This window comes from Xiphophorus maculatus, chromosome 5 (assembly GCF_002775205.1).
Source record: "Xiphophorus maculatus strain JP 163 A chromosome 5, X_maculatus-5.0-male, whole genome shotgun sequence".
NCBI lineage: Eukaryota > Metazoa > Chordata > Actinopteri > Cyprinodontiformes > Poeciliidae > Xiphophorus > Xiphophorus maculatus.
Genome location: NC_036447.1, coordinates 22,353,795 through 22,371,444, shown reverse-complemented (window position 1 = coordinate 22,371,444; position 17,650 = coordinate 22,353,795). Strand labels below are relative to the sequence as shown.

Below are 17,650 nucleotides of genomic sequence, written 5' to 3'. Positions count from 1 at the left end.
CAATATTTAATTCATGGTACTTGTTTATATTCACTCATTTATAAGGATATAATTGTAACTATGTTGTCAATTTATGGAATTGAAACAATCCCAAAATAAAATGTTGAAATTTGGAATGAAAATATATGTTATCGCGTGCAAAATTGTTTCAGTTGTTTCGGGGTATTTCACACACAGTCATTAAATAATTTATAAATCATATTTTTGTGCCACTGAGCCTTTACGAACTTATGTTATAACAAACTATTACAAACATCTTGCATTGAAGCAGCGTTTGTCCCGCCTTTGTCTTCAATGTGTAGGACTCGCAGTGTTGGAAGACGTTCAGTAGCTGTAAAACAATATTTTGTTTTACAATATTACTATTTATTAATAGTAAATAAATATTCAAACAGCTATACTGCAAACCGATTTTAATCACTAAACTTAAAATTAACGAATTAATAAAATATTAGAGCATTATATTCGGAATAGCTGTTAATTCTATGTAAAATGTACTGATATCAAAGCGTTTACATTCGAAAATAAAAGTTACATCTTTTGAAACGTATGACAGATAATGTTGGGTAAATGAACAAAAAGTATCATGGCCAATGAACATCAATCAATCAATCAATCAATCAATCAATCAATGTTGTCGACCTACAATACAATTAAATTTTACTTTAATGTTTTTATACCTTTCATAATTTAAAGTGCTCCTTTATCCGAAATTAAATGAAACATTAATAATGAAAACTTTTTTTAAAATGGCATAAATAGCTGCTCCATTACAAAGAAAGAAACAAACGCAGAGGATAAAAGAAAAGAAAAATGAAATGGAGGAAAAAATGAAGAGGAAGTTGCTCCCTGTTGTCATGGTAACGCTGTAAGCTACCTGTAGCTAACCGCCGCGCTGACGCTGCAAGATAAAACCTCTGAACTTCAGCTGCAGCGGAGTCACCGAGCAGAACAGAGCCGGGACCTGGCGGTAGGTCCAGTCAGCACCAGCTCTTCGTGTATCGGTTCTGCTTCGTTTAATCTCCGGACCCGTAGGGTGTGTCGACGCTTGGAGTACCAATAGACAGAACTTGAGTTAGCTAAAGGGAGGCTGGTTCGAAAGGCTGCGCAACGGAAAGGATGGCCTGCGTCTGACCCCATTTGTCTGCTGTAATTTAATAAATGCCCTTAATGGCGTTCATTATTACAGAGGGAAGCAATGACTCTTGTAACGATGTGATTGCCTGGAAGGGGAGAAACAGAAAAGATGTTTGTTGAAACTGGGTCAGTGTCAGAAGTGTTTGATAAGTGTTTGGGATTATGTATTATCACAACAAGATTTTCATTTTGAAACAAAGCCAGCCTACACAAGCTGAGAACAAAACAGGGACAAAAATAAGAAGCTCTGGCAAAAGTTCTTATGGCTTTGGAACTATTTTGGTATACAGGTCCGGACTTACAAGGGCCTTGGGCCTTGGGCTGGAGCCAGTTTTGGTGCCCAATCTATTGTGAAAAATTATTTTACTAGTTCGATTAACATGTTATCCTATACATCAGCAGGCATGAATTGATGCCGTGTTTGTTTTGAACATCTCCTAAGCAGTGCGGAAGACTGCTTCCGCACTGCTTAGGAAAGAAACATGGAGGTTTTCTTTGGGAAAAACAAGAAGTTTTTCCCAAAGAAATCAATTGCAGCTTCATAAATTTTGATGACTTGAACATTTTACAGAAAGAAATCTTTGGGACCCCCCTCAGAAATCTGGACCATGTGCTACTGCCCCTGTAGCAACTTTTAAAAGGGAGTATGCTAATTCTGATTCATGAGAAAGCATGCTCGCCTGGCCTGGCCTATCAGTTTAGGCAGGTGGTTATGTGTTGGTAAGTTTGCATTTGTTCCAGTCTCATTTCATTTTCAGATGAGCAGTGCTCTGTGGGCTTGGAACATTGTATTATAACCCAACTTTGCTTTAAATCGCTGCAACTTACTCTCTGATCTGTCTATTTGTTGATATTTAAAGACGCTTTTTGCCCTCTAATGTTCTCTGCGAACCTCTGAGGCCTTCACAGAATAGTTGGATTTATAGTGAGATTAAATTACTTCCCAATTGTGCACTTTCAATAACATATGTTGAAAGTGAAACGCTAAAAAGGAGTTTATGAATTCTTTTCAAGGTCTTGTATGAGTTATGTGGGGGTAAACATCGAGGGACAGCTACAGACGGCATTATTTAAATTATGCAAATGAATTTGCATTGTTCTCCGATTTATTCCAGAAGGTAAGAATGCAGGAGGAATCGACCAGATCAGATGACCCAGACGCCACGAATACAGCCGGGAATCTCCGGTCTTCTTGTCCGCCATGCAATGAGCAGGTGAATTTCAGAAGTACCTTCTAGTACTTTAAAACAGTTTTATGGTTTAGCGACCTAATTTGTTATGTGATTGCAGCTTCTCAAGCCAAAGCCTCCAAAAAGTCATCCAAACCTAGAGCCAGGAGAAGTACTAAATGAAGACGGAAATGCCGCGGAAGCGGCTCCTCCAGTGAAAGAGTCTCAGCACTTGGACTTCTCAGGTTCTTTTTAACTTTACTCCAGCAAACATGTTCTGGTTAAAATATTGATCCAGCTATCTGTGGATGTTTAAGCCCATATTTTAGAATCTAAGGTATAGTTCTTTTTCCCTCCTTAATTCTGTTCTTCTGTAGAATACCTTCGATTTGACGAGCATGGGATGATTCTTCCTCACAGCATCCTTGGCAGCTTAGATGATTTTCGAACATATTTGGAGGCCAGGGGGGAGAAAAATGTAACTTGAGAACACTTTTATTATTATTATTATTATTATTATTATTTTGTTTTGCATGTGTTTATCTTAAACGCTACAAATCCACTGGATTTTCTTCTTTTTCCCCCTCAAAACAAGCTGTTAAAGCACTTTCCGAAGCCTTTGAGAGATCCCGCATCTGAAGCCAACATGGAGCCTCGCACAGACAGCAGGGATGGAGAGATTTCACACCAGAGCAATGCGCTTCAGAACTGGGATAAACACATGACATATCGCAGACGGAAGCAGAAAGAATTGTCTGGTAAGGTTCTTGAGAATTTTGCATCGGCAGTTCTACTTTTGAAAAAGAGTAAACATGTTTCTCAACTCGAAAGACGAGGAAAATGAAATCTGTACATTTGCTCTTATAAGACTCACTCAACTGGCCTGTGGAAAACCTGCTGATGAATCAGGACAAGCATTTCAGAGAGACTAGGGAGCAGAAGGAAATTCTAAATCAAGTCATGCCGCTCGCCTACGCTGGATACGTATGACACACATCTGATTTTACCGACCTGCCAGGTTTCCATTCCTTCACTTTCTTCACGCCTGCGTCTCTTTGTCTTTGGAAGGGTTATACTGTGGGCGGCGAGTTTTGGAGCCTCCCACAGCATCTCGGCGATGAATTGACCGGTATCGCAACCACGCTGACTCAGACCGAGCGAGGCCTAAAGAAACCCATCACACATGTGGGACACCCAGGCACCATACACAGGGAAATGGGTAAACATAGTTTCATCCCTTTAGCCTTGTTACGGAACTCTTTATTGGTCGAATTGGAGTAAATGGAATACTTCACAATTTAACCCCATACAGAATCTTGTTTTCCCCCTCCTTTTGGGGGATATTATTCATCTTTCAGGAATCGTTTCTGCTGAGATTGAGCGTCCAGCTACTCGACCTTGGGCTCAGAGTGCTTACCTAAAACACAGGACACAGGAACTTGAACACATTGTGCAGGACGTGGACATAAAAAATCTAGTAAGACATTATTTTTCTGTTCTCAATTACCAATGCAAACAAGTACAACCTAAAGCTATCTTTTTATTTAAACATGTTGTATACAAGCCCAGATAATCATAGTTTTTATGCAACAGTTGCCATAATGTGGTTATAAGGTTTGAGAGTTTAAACTTCTGTGAAGCAACAGAGAAAACTTTTTCTAATACATTTCCTACAGTTGGCTGACACGTCCTGCTATCTATTCAGAGTCTTTATTTTTTTTTTTATTACTTTATTCAAATTCGGAAGTCAACACCCGTAGGATTACGTTGCAATTTAAATATTTTGTGAAAGACACAGTTTCATCAGTAGAAGTGTATGTAAACATGTTTGACCAAAGCCACATACTTTAAAAAAGCAATCCATCCAAATTAGGTGCATACTTTTGAATTTGAAGAAAGTCAGTACAAATTTGTCATTAATCTGGAATTTAGCTAATAGAAATACTTTAATCAACCGTTTTGAGCCTCGGTTTTACAAAATCAATATGATGTCATGGTTTTTTTTTTTTAACGTTTATTTGAGTTTATTTTTCAAATAGTCCATAGATTTAGAAATTAAAGTTGATTGAGATATTTGTTTCCCTAAATCCATCATTTCCCACACGATGTACATAAATGAATGTACTTCATAGCTGTTGATAGTCTGATTTTATTATTACAGAAACAACTAATGGTGGAGTACTTGGCTCTGTGAAGTGCTCACACCCCCGCAGGCTGCCTCACTCGGTTTCTTTGCCGACAGGCTTCCATCGTTCTGTTCCAGGCTTTCTGCAGAGAAAACAAGCTCCAGAATGCGAACAACGCAGAGCGTCCTTGCGCATTCACACAAGTTCACGCACCCTTGTAGGCTCACGGGGAATAAACACACTCCCACTCAACTACAAAAAAATTAGCAAAGTGCTGCAATCATGCAGTTAATTGTGGTTCATTGCCTGTTAAAAGTACATCTAGTGCATAAGGCTTGCTAAAATGATTAAAGGTGCATGAAAACTGTAATTAGGGCTCACGCACAAACAAATTTAGAGCGAGCACAGTTATGAAATCTAGAGTGAGCCAAAGGTAGCGTGGCTGCAGTCTGTTGGGCAACAGAGTCTGACTTTATACTCTACCTGCATTGCAATGAGTCCATCAGCAGTTCTGAGGTGGTACAAATGTAATTCTATGCACTGACAGTTCCCACTTAATCCTATTAACACCCTTAATAACAGATGTTGATGGTGGCAGTGTTTATTCACATTACCTCCATTTTTTTTATGATCTCAGCTGGTGTCTCTCCTCCGTGTTGTCTGGGGGTGGGTGCAGTGTGTCCTGTCGGGCAGGTGGCTAATGTGATGTTTAGGATTTGGGACAGATCGTCTGGTCCACAGCTGACTTGGCTCAGTGGATTTTACTTGACAGTCCTCTCACAGCTGCAGTTATCCCTGTTGCTGGTGCACCTTTTCCTACCACTCAACTAAACTTGGAGACAGAGCTTCTGCTTACACCGGCTAATTCAGCCTTGACCTTTTGTGGCCTATCCTCCTTGTGAAGGTGTTGATGACTTCTGGACACGTGCCAATTCTTCCCCGTAATTGTGTAGCCAACTGACAGAGTGAGAGACCGTTCATAACCTTTGCAGGTGCTTTGTGTTATGCCACGGGTTTCCAATAATGACCTTTTCACAGTATTCTAATTTTATGAGACGCTGAACTTTGGCTTTTTATTATGTTCCTGTTAAGCCAAGAACATGTTTATGTTCATGTTTATGTAATCATCAAAATTGCATGAAGAAAAAGCTTGGACTATATCACTCTGTGTTTGTTGCTCCTGTATATGAGTTTCACTTTCTGAGATGACTGGCAAGAAATGTTGCAGCTTCAGACAGTATTAAATTTTTTTTTTTTAAGATGCACGAGTTTGTGAGTGATTATATGCGTGGAGTTTGACTAAGTAACAGAAATAAATGAACTTTTTGTGATATTTAAATGCTGGGTTTATAGGACCATTTATAAACCCAGCCTGCAGGACCACTCCGATTGGATCTAAAGCCATCAGTGGAAAACGCAGATAAACGATCCAATAATAATATCCTAGAACCAGGAGGTATATCCCAGAATTGAGATTTTCTTTAGGAATAGTGTGACCGATCAGAGGCTACGGTTGAATGTGAGTGGTCCTCGTGTTGTGGCTCATCAGGAGAAGTAATATCCTTTGATTTGAAGTAAACAAGGGCAACAACAACTTTATGTGACAATGTTTGCAGGTTATGAGTAAACTGGAGGTGATAGGTACCGGAAAGCCGCACACTTCCTTGTCGGAGCGCCAGGATCTCCAGAATGAGGAAGACGAGAAGAAGCAAAACATTATGGAGGAAGAGAAATTGTAAGATAAAAAGTAGCTTATTTTTCTTTATTTTTTTTATCTCTTTTGCTGAGAAAAATATATGCTGCCAGTGTTGGTGTGTTTTTTGTTTGTTTTTTGATAAACAGCACATTTTTCTTTATAATTCTGGTAAATATGTGTAAATACAGTATGTAACAATGGCAACAAGTGCTCTGTATTTGGTTTACTTTTCATTAACTACTTCTTAATGTTGGGATAATGTATTTCCCATCGTGTTGCAGAGTCACATTTTTGGTGAAATTGTATTTTTCTCAAAAAAATAAAATAAAATAACAGCCTTATCTCAGGATAAGACAGTTTTTTTGCACAGTGTCACACCTCATCAATGCCGCACTTTAGTTTGGCTGTCACAAGCCATTCCTTTCCATCACAGTCAGTTCAGCTTATTTGTGTTGTTCTGTTTCGTGGCAAATATTATTTTAAGGTACACAGGACAAAGTGGTCCAGTTGATAACCAGAAATATATCAGATCAAGTCAGTACAATTCACAGATAAAAATCCATTGCAGTAGTAGGTGCAATTTAAAATACAATAAAAAAATGTAATAAAATATGTCTCTAAGGAAGCTCAGCAGATTGTCTGAAGTTATTGGCTTTGCAGTAATCTTTTCTCTGAGTAAGCATGTGGTGACACCAGAAAGGAGCAACTTCCTATACAGTATACAGTTATTGATGTAAAAAAATGTGAGTTTTTTTTTTTTTTTTTACAACTGATTATTATTTTAGCCAATATTTAATTATTTGCTAAGTCTGAGTATGCACTAAAGCGTCTCTACTAGGCTGAGGACTGGAATTTGAAGTGGGTTGGTGTTCTCATGTTGTTAGTGACAAAGACTCACTGGAGGAAACTGATGAGGATCAAGTCCAGGCTTTGCCCTATCCTGCTTTGAGGATTAACGGTCAGCTTGCTGAATGGACTGGACACCCAACGTCTGATAAGGTACTGACATTATTTTTTAAAATTCTCTGGTCAGAAATGTGATATCTCTTAAGAGATCAAACATTTTTTGGGACAAATGACTCTATGAAAGGAAGATGCAAGATCAACACCCTAAATTCTACTTTTCCTGCCTTTCATTCGTCAGTAAAGCTTCACAGACAGGTTACATTTTTCACTGCATAGTTTCACAATGGAAATAAATGCTACCTTCTGCGCATCTAAGCCAGTTGTCTGCAACCTTTACAATCCAAAGAGCCATTTTTGCCCCAAGTCCAGCGAAACAAAACTTGTTAAGAGCCACAAATGTTACGTGACATATGGGGAAATAACACATATCTACTAGGAGTTTTGTTTATTATTTTGAAAGAAAGTGTTTAATTTCTATTTTTAAGTTTTAAAATAGAGAAAAATATATATATAAAAAAAGGATAGATACGCTCCACGGGATATTTGCGGGATATATTATCTGTGTTTCCTTCCTAACAGAAAAGAAAGTAGTTTCAAGCTTAACACAAGAAAATCTATGTTAAAAAATGTCTCCTGTTCTGGAAATTCAATGCAATTACTCCGTGACACAAGAGTAAAAGCTACTAAAAACCTGCATTTGTTATTTGCTATTTGTATTTAAAAACATTAGTCGGCTCTATTTCATTTTGTAGGCAAAAGCACTGATGGACTTTTAATGAAAATGTCATTGATTATATGTAACACGCATTGTCTGCTCTTTGCATGTCATGTCTTCGGTTTTCTGCCACTGAATTGATTAGGGAGAAGTTGGAATCAGTACCTCCGTGTTGTTCAAAACCCAGACCGGGCAAATTGTCTCAACCGACATGGAGCTGCGCAACGAAGGCAACACCGTCATCTTTTACAGCTGGAAGAAGCTTCCAAAACAACTAAGTCTGTCTCACCTGTACCAGCAAAAGGACCGTGTGCGCTACTACTTCAGATCCTCCTCTGGTACAGATTCACAAACGCGATGGAACACCTGCTACTGCTGTTTGCGCGTCATGTATTTACCCATGTGTCAACCCTTGTCACGCTACCAGCACTCAGCCTTTTGCATTTTTTTATTTTTTTATTTTCACTTTAACTCAGGTGTGATTCATCCCAGAGAAACCCAGCAGGTGGAGTTCATATTTAAGTCAGAGGAGCAAGGTCTCTGGACTGAAATTTGGCAACTCAACACCAACCCTGTGTTGTTGCAAGGAGCCTCGATTCAGATCAGGCTGAGTGGGGTGGCCATCAAACTGGACAAAACTGCAGATCAGAGGAGCTTCTTAAATGTAACTTAACAAGCACAATGTGTTTCAGAAAGGAAGGAAAAAGTCATTTCCATTCATAGAAAAGTGTACTTTTGTGGCTTCATTGTGTGTGTATGTGTGTTTAACAGAACAAGCTGGAAAAGGTTGTTGCGGAAAAGTACTATCGATCGATTTTGAACGGACAAGTCGGGGACATCTACGTCCCTGAAAAGCCCAGGTCACCTGCAGAGCTTTACCTCACTGAAGAACAGCTGTTCCAGAACAAAAACCCCAGGGTACATTACCTACCGGTGAAAGCCTCCTACATTATTTATTTTTCTTAGCTTACTGACTTTCTCGTACTATCACAACTTCATTCTCGTATGCTTTTCCTTGCCAACAAAAAGCATTTGGTTAACGCTGACATATTCCTGTCTTAATGCTTGGCATCATTGAAAGTGACTGATTTTCTGAAGCAGACGAGGCTTTTAAACACATTTTAGATGTTTTCTGTAGTTTGGAGGTACGGACTATTTCAAGAACGTAATGTCAGCCTCCTTTATTATTATTAGAAATAATGTCAATGTATTTAGCTTGTTCTCTTCTGACACCCATTTGTGTTCAAGCATTGCTCAATCAGCTCTTGATTTTACATCCATTTAAAATTTTTTTTTATACAGTGCACCTTCTGCGTTGTTTAATCCACCGTGCAGAATGCACCTGCTGTACTACTACAAGTACTAAACTTTAATTTGATGTCACCATGCTTGGCAGACACTAATTAAGTGTTTCAACCATTTTATCCAAATTGCACATCAAAACTGTTGTTTGCTATGGATAAAGCATAATCTTCTGGAACACCTTTTGAAGTACTGACCATGACGCTGTTGAAAATTGTTAGAATGAAATGAATACGGACCAAATATAACTTTGTGGTTAAGCTTGAATACTCCAAAACACATCTTTGTAGGTTGTCACCACAACACGTGAATGTGGCCCTACACCACACCACAACCTTTGTTGTGGTAGTTTTGACGTTGTGGTGACTGAGCTGCTTGCTTGTTTTAATCCTCGACACCGTGACACGTGTTATTTGAAGCACATCGGTCATTTCTTCTAATCCCTTTCAGCTCAATCCTGACCTGTCAGAGGTTTTTCTCTGACAGTGTCGATTGCAGATCCCTAGTCACAGCTTGTGAGTCAGTGTGAGATGACCCAGTAATGGATCCAGTCATCGTGTGCTTCGCCTGCTGAAGGCGTGAGAGCGGTTAGACCATCATGTCAGTTCTTCCTAAGCAGAGCCGTTATTACAACTCCTATTCATTTCATATTCATAGCGCACCTCCGTTTGGTTTCATCCCAACTTTGGGGCGAGCTCATTATTTATTATTGATTACAAAGGAGAATGGCTTTAAATTAAATTTTATCCATGTGAGGGAAAAAAAACCCACCACCTAGAAGTGTGTTAATCAGTTTTATTAGCTTCTTTTAAGAAGTGCAACCAAACATTTAGCTGAAAGCATTACCTCTTTTCTCTTCTATAATTGAGATAAATCACGTGATTCTCGTAAAATAGCCAGAGCTACCTTCTGCAAGTCTGCCTGCTGCTAATGAGTGAACTGGAATAAAAAAAGAATGTTGCATTTCTTTTTGAAACTTTCAGCACATTTTAAAAGATGTATGTATGTATTTATATTTTTTATTTATAAACTGACATTTTATTGGTTTACATATCCATATGTTTTAAAATTCAAGAAAACCTTTCATCAAGCATAATGTTTTTTTCCTCAAAAACTGGTGATGCTGTCGTTCACTTTAAAAGCTGGAGTTCAATATGAAAAGTTTGTTTCTGTTCTGCTTGATTCATAGATTCAGTGTCTAAGGCTTTAATGAGATATTAGAATTCTAATTCAATATTTATTTTATTAGGTTATAATTGTGTGAATATAGAAACCATTACCTTTTTAAAAAAAAAATTCATATCTACAAATTATTTTACTGTTCTGAAACTATTTTTTTCCTCTTATTAAAATATGTGTATTTGCTTTGTTTCTTTATTTGCCTTGAGGGATTGTATCATAAATCTGGTAATATTATAGGTCAAAGCTGTGCAGAAACAAAGAAAATGTAAAAGTAAACTCTTAAAAGTATTGTTACGTTCACTCCATTGTTATGGTTTTAGTTGCAGTACCATTACCAGCCAATAGAGACCCTAAAGACACTGTGGCAACAGGTGAAACCGGAGGGCAGCTGGGATCTCTCTTTTAACACTCTTCGACAGGTAATCCTAACATGACACTTCGAGGTAACTGCTTTGAGCAAATGTAGACCATGTTGCAGCACATCACAGAACAAAAGTAAGACATAAACCTCTTCATGTCATCTATAATACCTGTATAATAATCTGTTTTTATCCTCCTGTTATGTTGTGATTCTGGAGGCTGTATTGGCTCTGCCTGTTGAGGATCCTGTCAAAGAAGAGAGCTTTTCCCAGCTCAATTCTTTGTATCTGCAACTTTGTGATCCTCCCACTAGAAAACACCACCTTCTAACACCGGCCGATATAGGGTAATGCCTATAGTACAGTGCATAGTACAATACACAAACATGCATTATGCAGGTTCTTTTTTTACATGTACGTTTCCTGCTTACAAATTGTAGAATAATACTGTTTGTGGTGGTGGTGGTGGTGTGTGGTGCCCCCTGCAGGCAGCAACTGTGGATAAACCTTCTGGACTTAATGGGAACTGAAGCCTTCAGGATCAGAGATGTGATGGGGCTTCCAGAGAAAGATTTGTGGTCTGGTAGGAGGCCTGAACGCATAATCCCAGCTCATTGTGACACTCAGCTCTACGACAAAAGCATTTAGCGATACAGTATAGATTGGATTTCTGCTCAGTACCATTGTAGACATGTAATTATTCAAAACTACGTTATCTCACACTTATGGTGCTATTTCTCCAATGCCTTACAGGGTTTTACTTTGAATCAAGGTAGAGCTGAAGCAGTTAATTTGATTAATTGTGATGAACTGATTATTGAAATAATTGTCAACTAGTTTAGTAATTGAATAATGGTTAACTAGAGTATACAGACTCTGAAACATGTCACTTGGTGAAAGAACAAGACCCCTCATACTAAGTAAGTCAAAATTGTGCAAAAAATATATACATTTTGTAGATGAGATAAAAATCATTTTTTGTCTGGAAGCATGTTCTACCCAGAACTCTTGGCATAGTGGCATAGTTTTACTTTTACCTGGTTTAAATTTTGTAAATAAATCTTCTATTAGACACCTTTCACTATTCAACTATTAATCAAAAAATATTTAGTAGATCACCCCTTTATTGATGTCAAGTCAAGAAGTAATTTTTTTAGTTGGAGATGCATACTCTGCTACAAATGATCAAGAACGCACTAAAGAAATACAAAGTTATTGCGTTCTTGGCAACACAATGTTTATTTTCTCATTTAAAAAATTAAATTAAGGTTAATTATTTGTTAATTTTCATTTTTATTGTATTTTTTTTATATTGCTCAAAATAAGCTTAGGTGGTTACATGAAAAATCTGTGGAATATGCCCATTTTTCTATCTTTCTCGAGAGCGATGACAAACTTACTAAAATAATTGTTAGCTGCAGACCTAAATCAATGTAGAAATACAAAATATTTTAGAAATACTGTTCAGAAAATACAAGCCCTTGTGTTAAAAGATGAGGAAATCTCTATGTGATACGATAAAAACATAAACAAACAAACTATCAGAGAAGCAACCTAAACATTTCGCTCAGTTAGACTAACAGAATGAACAATGTCATAAAAACACCGCCAGAGTCCTGGATGCTTGTGAAAAGCTCCAAAGGGCCAGAACAACAACCTAAATAAAATGTCTGCTGTTGCTTATATGTTCAAAATACAGATTTAACTAATTAAGTTATTCAATCATTCATTCATTTATGACGCTTTTTGACTGGCAATCAAGATTATTAGCATGAGCCATAAAGCCAGACGCTGGCTGTTAAAAGATAAAAAAAATAGAAAAGAAAGAAAGATCTGATAACTGAAATAACTGAAACACCTAAATGTTTTAACTGCTTATATCATACTATATCAAGCACAATGTTATATATATATTTTTTTTTTTGCAGGATTCAGCAATAACATCATAATTCCATATTTTCCTGCTTATTGCCTGTTATGATGGACTCCACTTAGAAGGAATCACATTTTCAAATAGAGAGCTGCAGTCCATGTTGTAAACTAAACAAAAAAAATTATCTTGAAAATACAAGGATGAATATTTATTTCTAATTTCATTTGTAGTTATTGTTACATGTTCGGCTGTATCTGAACAGAGATGAAGCCAGATCAAACTATTGACCTTGCGGGGGGGACAAAAGCAGAGGAAAAAGCTCCTCTGCAACAGATTTTAGTAAATTCGCTTCAATTTTAGCAGAACAACTGTTTGTTTTGGATTTTACATCAAATGAAATATTCTACTATTCAGGATTTCTGTTTTCTACATTACGTCCTAGATGTGAGTACTCCGTCGCCCACCGATGACAAGAGAGAGTCATCGGGTGTAATAGAGAAGTGTGGCATGAGAGTAAAACTGAAAGACATCGGCAGATCAGAATCCAAAGAGTATGACAGCAGTGTTGAGGTAAATGCACCTCCGTGTCAGAGTGGCGCAGAAGAGCGGCCGTGTCTGTGTGTCGGCGAAAGCCTTTGCATCTCACTGACCGACATGAACACAGAGGCTGAGGAGTGTTTACAGTTGTTTTGCCGCGGAATCGAAAGCACTTTGGGTTATAAATGTGAATTAAACATTTTTTGTAACTCACAAAAAACACATCACTGAGTCCAACAGTAAAACTGATCCGATCATGAGTCAGTCTCCACTTTAACCAGGCTGTCAAGCCGTCATCCATTCATCTGCTATGCAAGTGTTTTGTTACTACTGACTGCCGCCCCCACATAACCAGACACTCGTCCTCAGAAAGGCACTCATCTGCAATATTCATTTCTCTTCACTAGATCCTTAAAATATATTTTTTTAGATTTGTGACTTCATGTCTGTACCACGACTTTGTGGCGAATCTTATCGTTTTGCTCGTCTCTGTGATGGTCTGTGACGACAGGCACAATTTTGAAGTGATGATCTTCTGTTCTAACTCAGTTCATGTTGCCCAATAATGTAGAAAATAAAGGCTTTCTGCCAAGAGTTGTGTCCTTTTGAAGGGTTGTAGAAGTAACTTGGCAACACGGCGGCCGTTCAGTTTTTAATAAGAAGACTTGTTTGGACAAAAGAATTACACAACAGTGCCTTTTAACACTTTGCTAAATAGCAACTACGACTTCTGTGAATTTTATTAGGACTGTATGTGTTAGATTAAAACCAAGTAGAGCACTTATTCTCATAAGTTTATTTAAATTTCAGTTAAAAATCTTAAGAACCGCCATATTTATAGCTCAGCCTCAGTCAACCTTATATTATCCGTGAACTTCTACTTTAACATTTAACCACCTACATCCACACCAGTTCTGCTTTGACTTTCTAAAATGTGGTTTGGATCCCAACCATTTTACATGGAGCCTTGGCTGTATGTTTCGGGTCATTGTCCTGCTGGAACATAGACGTCTACACAAGTGCCTGAAACAGATTTTCTTCCTGAACTGCTTCCAGAAAAGATTACGTGTCCCTGCTGAAAAAAAGAGTCTCCCCACAGCATGATGCTGCCACCACCATCTGATTTCAAAATGTTCAATTTTGGTCACATCCGACCAGGGCGACCTCTTCCACATGTTTGCTGTGTCCCCTATAAGGATTGTTGCAAACATTAAATTAGTCTTCTTTTTGTGAAATATGCGTGACTTTTTACATCTTCTTGATCCACTGGATGGCATGTACAGCAAAGAATGAAAAAGTAGGTTTGCATGTCACACTTTGACATTTTTTTCTTTCTTCAAATATAAAAGAATATATTTGAAGAATATATTCTTCAAATATATTGAAGAATATATTTGAATATATTATGTGATTTGTGGTTGTAACACAAAAAGATGACAAAAACATAAGTGAATATTAAAGCCCCCTGACCCCCTTTCTCCAAATCCCCTTAATGACCATGACCTTGTTTTCTGAACTTCTGCTCTAACTTCTCACTACTTATTATTCACCATCTTTGACATTTACCAGAAGATCGACGACGCAGCTTTATCTGTTCGTATTCTGCTGAGCAATTTTCTTCTCTGTGTAAAGGTTGAGTCATTGGATAAGGTACAGTTTATTACTCATAGGGCGCCATGGAAACGGAACATTTTGTGACAAATGTGCACCTGCTCTCAGACAGCATGCCAAGGTGTGAATTATTTGCACCTGTGCCACTCCAAGCCATCTTCAACAGATGCTCGCACAGCTACGCGCTAACGTCTCTGTTTGCTCTGTCAATTGCAGCTGTGTTTAACCGCAACACGGCATAATTGTTCCACAGGCCACTGGAATGAAGAGTAAGAGAATGGATCATGCAGGCAAGCGTTTCAAAGACAGACAGTGGAAGGAGTCTGAGTCACTGGGTGACGTTAGTTCATTTTTCGACCTCGAAGCCATAGACGAAGAGACCCTCTTGATCTACAGAGCAGCTTTGCACGAAAAGGCAAGTTATGTTGTTTTGTTTTGTCTCGTGCGATTATTTTTTGTCCTTCACTTTGAGACATTCCTGGGTTGGTTTTGAAAGTTCTGATGCTTGAACTGTTCATTAAAGTTTCCTTAACTACTACTGAGGAGATAGGAGGTCAAGGGGTCACATAGATGCATCCTCCTGACCCTAACCTGGTACCTGGGACAGCTGTAGTTCTCTTTAAAGTGTAACTAAACCTCCTGTGAAAGCTTAACACAAACAAACAAATTCTGAAAACTCCACCAATGTGGGTGGAGTCAAGAGATACTGAGGGGTGTGGCCAAGCGTTGGGATAAGCGGAGGGGTTTAATCGGGAGCGTGGCAAGGACGAGGGAAAGCACTGTTGCCAACTTAGTGACTTGTTGCTATATTTAGGAACTTTCAAGACCCTCTATCGACTTTTTATGTTCAGGAAAAGCAACTAGCCACAAATCTAGCAACTTTTTTGACATTGGCGCTAAGACATGAAGCACAAGTTCTTTGATTCCCTTTCCTTTCACAATGTTCAAAAACCAGAAACTGCAAAGAAAACTATTTGAAAGAATGAAGGACGCTTCCACAACCACCTGACAGACAGACCACAGTTGGTGAGACCGAAGAGTTGAGCGAGTGAGAGCATGCAAGAGCTTATGAGGTTTGAAGGAAGTGTCTGAGTGTCGAAGAAAAAGCTACAGTATGTACAGGAGACACGTGGAACACTTTGTAGCATGATGTGAGAAAAACAATATTCAGTGTTAAGAAGGGCAAGGAGGAAGTTCTGAAAATGATTTTAAAAAAACAGAAATTAGTTAAACACGCCAGGAGAGGAGATGGAGGTAGTGGAGCACAACAACAAATATGTGGGTGTAGATATGAACAAAATGCAAGGTTGGAATGAGTTACGTTATAGTCTCTTGTTTTTGGGAGCATATTTTGAAATCTTTCCAGAAAGACTTTGCACATATTTGAGAATCCTGTGGTGAAAATACAAACTTTTTTCTAAATAGCCATCTGTTGTGTCAGAGTGATTCCAACAAAAAAAAACTAAATAAAGACTCCTACTGAACTAAAGGGAAAAACACACACACTGGCTTGATAACAAGCCTCATGTGCCCACCCTATATATACTGAGACCATGTAAGATCCACGGCAATAAGATCCCATACAGCAGGTCACTCCTGGGTCACTCTGCAGCAAGGCCACCAGTAACACTCTGTGTTACAGATGGATTTATGCTTTTAGCGGAAAAATTTTTTAGGAAGAACATCTTTTTCTTCACATCACATTCCACTTGAGCATTTGTTTTCAATGGATTTCTCTTGTACATTCTCTCAAAACTAAATTAATATTTGAGCTACATGCTAATTAACTCTTATTACCATCCTCTTCCATGGTTTTGGTAGGCCTTTCAAATTCTTTTTTTACTATCAAATCTGGTCTTAAACTAGCCTGGCAAAAACCAGCTTGTATATATAGTTCTATGTTTTGCTTCAGACAGAGGATCTGGACCCTTAGCTATTGGGAAATGATTGCTCGCTGGAGGTGTGGACTCTGTTAAAGTCTTAAATTTTACCCAATTCTTAATGTTTGACCTTGAGATAATCAGTTTGACGCTATGAAGCTTACCAAAAATTGCCTGTGCTGTAAACGGCCATCCATTTGGAAGTGTCAGGATCTGTGTTTTTCTGTGTGTTTATTTTGAGTTTCCTGTGTATCTGTGTCTCCGTGTGTTGTCCCGGCTCCCTTTGATTAGTCCCCAGGTGTGTCTCGTTCCCTGATTACCTCCTGTGTATTTAGTGTCACCTGTGTGCCTGTGTCTTTGTCGGGTCCTCGTCTCATTTGGCGTCTAGTCTCTGTCATCTGTGTGTCCAGTCCGTCGTCTCATCCTTTGTGCTAACGGTTGCTACCGGCGTCGAGCCCTGGCTTCCGCTTGGCCGTGCTGCCCGTTGTTTGGACCATGTTGGACTGTGTTATTCTGGACATTCATCATTAAAATCATTTATTTATCGCATCCTGGGTCTACAGCGTCTGCCTCACCACCTCTACACCGCATTTCATGACAGGAAGCGTACAGCCAGCGCAGACTGAACGAACATTGCTAAGACTACAGGCAGACTACAATTCTAAAACAATGCAGAAAATCGATGTCATCAATCACAAGTTCTCCTTCTGTTTGCTGATTGGCCTGCTTGAAATTCTACCAGAGGAATCCACTTCAGTGGGAGAAAGCCCAGAGGGAGCGGTGAAATGAGAGGAATTCTTAAGTCTTAAGCTAATCTTAAGATTTTCTTGATGAATTATTGAATCCCCCCATGTATTAAACAAAAGTCAAACAAAGGGGAAAAGTGAATGAATATTGTATGAAAAGATGCTGAAATTAAGTGTCCATGTTGGTTTTCTGGCAGGTTTATGGTTGGATGGAAGAACTTGTGTGCAATCTGTGTGACCTGATGGACGACATTCAGGAGGGTGACGGACAGACCCCAAAGTGCTGCGCCTGAAAGGCAGGCTGGATGAGAAGAAAAAAGGCCCAAACAATCAGATATCACTTTTGTTGACGAATCAATAAAGTTTGTTTTACTGAACACCGAGTATTTGAATATTTGCTCACGCCTTCAG

General features: G+C 38.6%; 2 protein-coding genes across 2 annotated transcripts in view; one reads left to right on the top strand and one right to left on the bottom strand.

Annotated features, from left to right (window-relative positions):
* LOC102237701 (GTPase IMAP family member 7-like) overlaps positions 1-17,650 on the bottom strand; it is a 40,628-nt gene that overhangs the window by 13,579 nt on the left and 9,399 nt on the right. The gene's annotated exons all lie outside the window — the stretch shown is intronic.
* mycbpap (MYCBP associated protein) lies at positions 903-17,611 on the top strand. The gene is made up of 19 exons (XM_005805106.3): positions 903-970; positions 2,253-2,351; positions 2,428-2,551; positions 2,684-2,784; positions 2,902-3,064; positions 3,175-3,290; positions 3,375-3,525; positions 3,665-3,783; positions 6,049-6,167; positions 7,013-7,127; positions 7,895-8,087; positions 8,226-8,413; positions 8,521-8,667; positions 10,554-10,652; positions 10,812-10,939; positions 11,081-11,175; positions 12,908-13,035; positions 14,867-15,028; positions 17,437-17,611. The coding sequence occupies exons 2-19, from the start codon at positions 2,262-2,264 to the stop codon at positions 17,530-17,532; spliced, it is 2,334 nt and encodes a 777-aa protein (XP_005805163.1). The 5' UTR covers positions 903-970; positions 2,253-2,261; the 3' UTR covers positions 17,533-17,611.